The sequence below is a fragment of the Myotis davidii genome, unplaced genomic scaffold (genome assembly GCF_000327345.1).
Source record: "Myotis davidii unplaced genomic scaffold, ASM32734v1 scaffold472, whole genome shotgun sequence".
NCBI classification, from domain to species: domain Eukaryota; kingdom Metazoa; phylum Chordata; class Mammalia; order Chiroptera; family Vespertilionidae; genus Myotis; species Myotis davidii.
In genome coordinates, this window is record NW_006283774.1 from 1337351 (window position 1) to 1345229 (window position 7879).

General features: G+C 58.3%; 1 protein-coding gene across 1 annotated transcript in view; it reads left to right on the forward strand.

Annotated features, from left to right (window-relative positions):
* VWC2 (von Willebrand factor C domain containing 2) overlaps positions 1-7879 on the forward strand; it is a 28576-nt gene that overhangs the window by 1516 nt on the left and 19181 nt on the right. The window contains exon 2 of the mRNA XM_006754022.2: positions 7-166. Within this exon, the coding sequence (XP_006754085.1) occupies positions 7-166 (160 nt within the window). The remainder of the gene's footprint in view (positions 1-6; positions 167-7879) is intronic.

The window sequence follows — 7879 nt, forward strand, 5'->3', positions numbered from 1 at the left end:
CTGCCTGTGCACCGAGGAGGGCCCGCGGGGCGCGCAGCCCGAGTGCCCGCGCCTGCACCCGCGCTGCGTCCACGTCGACACCAGCCAGTGCTGCCCGCAGTGCAAGGAGCGGAAGAACTACTGCGAATTCCGGGGCCGCACCTACCAGACCCTGGAGGAGTTCGCGGTAAGAGGCGAGCTGCGGGGGGAGCCGGCTCAGAGCGCGGGGAGCCCCGCTGGGGACAAGAGGCGTCCTCCGCTCCCCAGAGCTGGGCATCGCCACGCGCCCCTAAGGCCACCTCGCCCATAGCGGCTGGCACTTGGCATTCGCCCCTTTGCCTTCCCGGGACCGGGCTTCTTGGGAGGCCAGGCTCGGAGGGCGCGGCCCGGCCTCCGCTGGCGGCACCTCTAAGGCGAACTTAGCTCTGGCTACTCCTGTAAACTCCTGGCCTTTGACCTGCTCCACCAGCTTTCACACACGGCGATTTGCATGACAGTGCGGGCCATTCAGGGTGTATTCTTAGGCTAATAGCCAGTTAAGGGCGAGTATTCATCTAAATCAGCCATTCCCCTGGTATGTGTTGGGCCCTCCTGAAAATATTCTAAAAATGGAAAGAAAACGCCTGCTCCTTGGACGCCGGGACACAGTGGTCAGCAAAAACCCAGATGCCAGTGCAGGGGTAAAAACCTTCTCTTTTAGGTGAGAACGTGCCAGTGTGAGCAGCAGCCCCTCTGAGTGCCTGTGCACACCAGGCTCCCAGCTGGTTTTCAAACTCGGGTTCACTTAGCTCAGCCTCATGCCATGCTACCAAGTAGGTTATGGCTCCCATCCCCAGGCGTGGATAAGAGGACACGGAGCCACAGGATTGTTAAGTAACGTGATAAAGGCAGCACCCTCTTCAGAAGTAAACTCCTGTGTCCCCCTCAAGGGTTCTACTCCGCTGCGCATGCGGCGACCCCTGCTCCCTGGGTCCCAAAGTCCAGGGAGGAGATGGAGATGCTGCCCAACACACATGCGCTGGCCCGAGTGACCTCCTGGCCCTGAGTGAAAGCCCTGCCTCCCCGCCAGGGGGCCTGGGAGACACCTGCAGGCAGTTCACCCAACCCAACCCCCCAGCACAGGCGCAAGCCAGGCCTGCCTGGCCTCCGCCTGTGGACTGGGAAGGCCAGAGATTTCCTGGCGACAGAAGGCATCCTGGGACCTAGAGCCCCCAAAGCTGAGTGGGAAGAGCAGGTGGGGAGGATCCTGCTGGTCCCCCAGGCCACAGCCCCCGAGAAATGCAGATTTGGGGTGCGCCCAGGGTGGGCCTGCTTGTGAGGAGTTTTAGGATTGAACCCCTGAAGCTGATGCTGTGCAAACAGGAAGCAGGGGGTATAGGTCTGTATTAAAGGAGGACGTGTAGAAAGAACGCTGGGGTTCGGAGTGGGGAACCACGAGTTTCCATCCTGGCTTTGCAGCAGCCAGCCCACGACAGGGACCCAGCCCAGGCCCTCGCGGGGCCTTTATTCTTACCTGTGACAAGGGGGCCAGGCTGCCCCGACGCCTCCTGGGAGTCGATGCCAAACCTGTCTGTCCTCACAGTCCTTGGTTTCAGCCCTTGGAGAAACAAAGAAAACTTTGGTGAGAAACTCCCATGGTCCGGCCGGGCCACACCCCTGAGTCAGCAGGGCCCTGCCCTCACAGTGCTCCCCGAGTCCTGGGGAGCCGGGCAGACAGGGAGGGGGGGGGTGCGGCATTGAGGGCAGAGGCAGAGGTGGCCATGGGCGCTGGCGAGGCCCAGAGGAGGGACTTCCCTGTTGGGGGGGACAGGGCTGTAGGCAGGGAGGGACCCAACGAAACAATTCTCTTGAGGTTTCTGTTCATAAGAAAATCTAAGAGTCATAAGAGCAAAGACACGTGGTTAGTTTTGAATTATTAACGTGGATTGTTGCACTGTATGGAGTTCCATGGCCACTTCTGAAACGTGTCCCAGGAGGTAGGCGGAGGGGTTATTAGCAGTTTAATCTAAAATGCCCAACGCATCACGGAGCAGAAGTCTGTCCCCCTGAAATCCCAGGTAGAGGAGACTTCAAACTCCTGTGCGGTGATTTCTGCCGAGTGGTGGATGCCGCCAGCCTGCCTCTGGGTCAGGGAGGGGCTCCTATTTGACTCCTGCGTTCAAAGTGGGCCACTGAGCGGAATGTGTGTCACACTCCACAGTGGGAGATGGGGCAGCAAAGGGGACTTTGGAAAGAGGACCGTCTTGGGGAAAATGAAAGGGCCAATACCCTATTTTTAGAGCATGAACTGCATCTCTCCCCTTCGACTGGCTCTTCATTCTTCTTTTTTATCTCAGAGAGGAAGGAGGAGTGAGAGAGGAGAGAGAGGAAGGAGCAGAGAGAGAGAGGAAGAGAGAGAGAGGAGAGAGGGAGAGAGAGAGAGGAGAGCGGGAGAGATCAACATCAATGATGAGAATCATGGCCTGACTGCCTCCTGCACGCCCCCCAATAGGGATCAAGCCCGCAACCCAGGCCTGTGCCCTGACTGGGAATCAAACCCTGACCTCCTAGTTCATAGGTCAGTGCTTAACCACCGAGGCACACCGGCCAGGACTGCCTCTTCATTCTAACTTCTGTCCAATTGCTGTCACCGTGAGCTGTCCCAGCAGGCATGTTGGGAAGCTGCTGGGTCCTTAGCTCCGTGCCTGCCCTGCAGACGCACACTGCGTGCTGACTGCATTGCGGGATAGACCCTGCCTGCTCCTTCCTGTTAGCATCGGAACATCTCCACGCGTTTCCCTAGCTCAGTGGGCTTTGTGTCCGTCAGCTGGTGGCTGTATTTTGGTTTCCCTTCGCGCCGGGAGAGGGGTGTGGGAAGGATGGCTGTGGAAGAGTCAAGGGTGGGCCCGGAGCCCACGGGGTCCCTGGTTTGCGACAATGGAGACTTGTCATGGTGCCAAGTGCCAGGACACAACCACGGCTTGCACGCCTGCTCTGGGGATCCTGGGCTCAGAGCAAGAACTCACAGCCTGCGGGGTGCACGGCCCAGGGCGTATGGGAAATGGAGAGGAGCGCAGGTCCTGCCTACTGGGGTATTGGGTCAACAATCTGGCCAGGCTGTGAGCACCGGTTCCTTCGCGTAGAGGGAAGGAGGGGAAAGGGAGGCTGCCCGTGGCCTGTTTCCCGGGAGGCACTCAGGCGCGGGGCCGCCTGCTCTCTGTTTCTCCGGGAGGAGACTGTGGTGGGGGGGCTGTGGTCTTCGGGGAGGAGCCTAGAACCTGTGCCTGGGAAGTGCCATGGCCCTGCCTTCGGTGCTTCTCCTTCTGGGGCGCATGTCCGCTGGCTGCCCTCCGCCCAGGGCTCCCTGTACTTCAGACCCGCCTGCCCCACCGCTCCATGTCCCTCACCCCAGGGGACCCCATCCCTCACAGCCTGGCTGACCTCAACCCTGTACCAACCAAACCCCACTAGGTACTGACGGCACTGAGGGGGTATCCTCGTTTGTCCAGGACGTGCGCGGCTTTGCTGGTTTGTCCAACTCAGAACCCAGCCGCATGGAGGGTGTCCCCGCTGCCTCTCCCATTGGACCTGGTCCCGTGCTCACCCGCACCTGCAGGCGCCCAGCTCTGACAGGGAGGCCTGCCCGTTGGGTCACGCTGTTTAGGAGTGAGTGGTATGTCCACGCACCGTCTGCCTCCCCGGGCGTGTGCCTGGGTGAGGGCTGCCCTGACCAAGTACCGCGGCCAGTGGCTGGAGCTCGGGCAAGGCCTGGAGCACAGCCCTGCAGGCTGGGAGGCCCAGCTCAGCTGTGGGTGGGCAGGCTCCTCCCGAGGCCTCTCCTTGGCGAGCAGGCGGCGTTTCCTCCCTGTGTCCTCAGCGGGGCATCCCTCTGCGTGTGCCGTGTCCGCGTCGCCTTTGCTTATAAGGACACTGGCCATGCTGGGTTGGGGCCAATTCCTATGACCTCATTTTAACTTCCTTCCCTTAAAGCAGCGGTTCTCAACCTTCCTGATGCCGCGACCCTTTAATACAGTTCCTCATGCTGTGGTGACCCCCAACCACAAAATTATTCTGTGGCTACTTCATCACTGTAATTTTGCTACTGTTATGAATCGTCATGTAAATATCTGATATGCAGGATGTATTTTCATTGTTACAAATTGAACATAATTAAGCATAGTGATTAATCACAAAAACAACATGTAATTATATATGTGTTTTCTGAGGCGACCCCTGTGAAAGGGTTGTTTGACCACCAAAGGGGTCGCGACCCACAGGTTGAGAACCGCTGCCTTAAAGGTGCCTATATCCAGTCCCGCTCGGAGGTGGAGGTGGTAGAACTGCAGCATCTGGATCTGGGAGGGGAGACAGAGTCCCTGGCCCTCGTTGACCTCATAGGTGTGAGCCCAGTGGATAAGAGCAGCGTGCTCGGGAGGGTGAATCGCTCGGGGAGGGTGATGGTGAGCCCGACGGGGAGTGTTTTAAAGGAGGCACGGAGGGAGGGCAGTAAAGCGTCGGCCTGGGACCGTACCTCGGCAGCCCAGGAGCCCTCCAATTCTGCCCGAGCCATCCTGAGCAGCACTGCAGGGTGCGTGACCCAGGTCACTATGTTTGGGTCCTTGTAACTCACGGGCAACTCTGACAGGCTCTACCGAGCAGTTTTTAATTCACCCCAATGACTACCAAGCAGGCCGGCAGCAAATCAAACTGGAAATTCATTGATAAGACATAATTCCATTTTGAACAACAAAAGGATTGTTCCCCCGGGGGCATCCCGGCCCCTGGGGGAGGTGACCATAGAAACGGGTCTGCACGCTGGGCTCAGTGTCCTATGGGAGCTGGTGGGACTTAGGCAGCTCCCGCGATAAGGCCGCGCAGGACACGGCTCCCCATCGCTTTGCTGTGGGTGTGATGGGACCCGCTCACTGTGTCCACACTGGGTTCCTAGCTGATCGGGAGCTCTGATCGGCACGTGTACACGTCTCTGGAGAAAAAGGGCCAATGAATTATTAATAAGTGCTGCTCGCAGGGCTGTCTTTCACAGCTTGAGGACTGGCGACGGGGAGATAACGGCAAGAGTGGCAGCAGGTGACATGCCCGGGGACCACTGAGTCACACACACCCTCCGCTCTGGCATCAGCGTCTGACAGCCACTAACCCTGCCGCCACTAACCCTGCTGCCACATCGCGTCTGGAAGTTTGTTAATGAAAAGATATCTTACGTGAAATTTGGAATCAAAAACTCCATCTAAGTAGATCGCTATTGCAATTGTGACAAAGCGCCTGCAAAGAGGGAGATGCGATTCTTCATATTTCCAAATGGAGTTGATATTCCAGTGGCTGATATTATTAACATAAAACCATAGTTATTATTGACCTTTGCCGCATCAAATGAATCACGCCACGTAAAGGGCATGTGCCTTTCGTAAGTGATCTGATGTTTGTGCCTTTGCCGCCTCTGCGTTTGCTTGGGTTCTGAGTAAGATTCTGTAAACTCCGGACTCTCAGCTCCTGCCTCCTGTCTGAAGCCACTTCAACAAGAACCAGAAAACAAAAACTGGGGCGGCCATACGGCTGTGTCCCTCACTCGGTGGGGAAACACGACTCACATGCCTGCAGGTGGTCTGCACCACGAGACATCCGATTGGCCAGTATGGTGGGATAAACACTGCGGAAGTTCGATCTGTCGTGACGGGAGGAAGGAGCCAGCATTTACTCAGCACCTGTATGCTTGACACATTGTGGGGGTGACGTACACGACAGACTGATGAGTTGGTATTTTCTTTATTTTAAAGGAGAGAAAGCTAAGGCTCATATCCATTAAGTAATTGGATCAATGTCAACCAGCTAGCCAGTAGTGGAACTCCATCTCCTCAGCTCCATGACCACATGACCACTGGGGACTAAGTGGCCTGCTGGGTGTGGCCAAGGGAATTTCTGGCCCCTGGGGAAGGGACGGCACAGGCAGGCGTGGGGCACTTGACTGCAGTGTGTCTAGTAAGTGCTGGATCGGTTTGGTGAAGCGTTTATTTATGTGGGTTGTGTCATATTTGACTCCAGCCACCCAGGACGCAATAAATACCTGTGCGCCTCAAAGAAGGGAATCTTGACTCGGAATGAGGACAGAAGCACTGGGTTTCAGGAGCGGCCTGCGGGCAAGGGGAAGGGCTCAGTGGGCAGGGGACAGAACACTAGGTCGCCAGAGGCAGCCGAGACCTTGGTGAGGAGCAGGCCCACGGGGGGAGGAGGAGGGAGGCAGACTGGTGGCCCTAGGGGCACCTCCAGCTCTAGACCATGCTCTCTTGGCTCCTGGCACATAAGACGTTTGCTTGCAGAGTGCAGATATTTCACAGACGAGGGGCTCACGTACACCCAGACTGCCCAGCGGTGCAGATGGGACGGGGCCCAGCTGGCAGCCATCTGCCTGAGCTGCGCCACGCTGCCCCTTCGAAGGGCGTTTGCTGACCACATCTCCACTGGGCGTGGCTTACCTGTGTCCTTCAGCCACCTGGCTTTGCCACGCCTCTCTCTGCACAAGTAGAGACATTTCACCTTAGGAAGCCGATGGCTTATTCAGAGTCCCGCAGCCAGCTGGCTCGGGAGGCTCAGGCACCAGGGCCCAGCGGTCAGGCCCGGCCTGCAGTCTGGGTGGAGCATCAGCTTCTAGAATCTAGAGCTTCAAGAACAGGGCACGAGCCACGGGAAGACAGGGTGGGCGGGAGCCTGGTTCCGAGGCAGCCTGGGCCTGGGGCAGTTGTCAGAGCCTCCGTGTTTCTATGGTTAAAACTGGAGAGTGTCCTGCTCACCTCTCACAAGATAAGAAGGAGCTGAGAGACGGTAGCCATCAGATCTCCACAGCTCTGACCAAGCAGGAAGACACGCCTGCCGTTGGGGCCCCGCGCCCCCAGCACCATCTGGGCTCTAGACAGCCTGCCCGCGGAGGCGCCATCACCCGGAGTGGCTGCAGGGGGCTGTTTCCCTGTGATATTTACCTCTCAGGGAATATCTCCAAATCTCATCAATTCCAATTAAAAATATCATTCTTGCACTTATTTATTCAAACTAGTTTTTGAATATTTATTTGCCAGGCACTGGTCGGGAGACTGGAGGTGCAGTGACACACCACGGGGTCCCCGGTAACCGGGCAGTGACCTAGGTGTGGGAGGTGTGCAGGAGGCACCATGAGGGGCTCTGCGGGGACCGGTGAAGCCACACGTGCAGCCTCCGTGTTTGCTGTGGGTCCTTGTTAGTGACAGGCATCCTGGTGGCTTCTGGGGAGAGGGCAGGAGTCTGTCTCGAATAGTGGCTGTGGCTGGAGGAAGGCCCGGGGCCGACCAGGCCGCTGGAACCCTTCTCGCTGCTCCTCTGCTCCAAGCTGACCAGCTGCCAGCGGACGCGCTTGGCATTCTATTTCTGTCGGGCACTGGGGTGCAGCCAGGACACTGCGTGCCTCGCGGAGCTGCAGGGAGGATGATGTCAGGCGTCTGCCCGTCCCGTGGCTCCTGTTGGCCCAGCCCTGGACAGGCCGGGAGGGAGCGTTGGCTGGCGGCCCCCTCTGCACAGTTGCTCTCACAGCTGAAATGCTGCTGCCAGAGACAGGATGTGACCACCCCTGGCCTGGGAACACGGGGGACGGAGAGCCGGCAAAGCCGCCGTGTGCAGAACTCGCGAAATCTCGGAAATCCTATACAATTCTTCTTCTGAAAAGCACCGCTCAAGGGCCACAGTGAGAGGAACGCCTCCCGGAGGTGGAGTCAGGGTCCAGGGCGCAGTCAGCCTCGGAGCAGGAGCTGCCTGGGGGCCTCTACGGAGCCTGGGCCCGCGGGGTCCTCACAGCCGGCAGGTGACAAGTCAGGGCCCCAACCGGAGCATCAGAGCAGATCAGCACCTCCCACCTGAGCCTACGGGAAGGGGCGGGGCA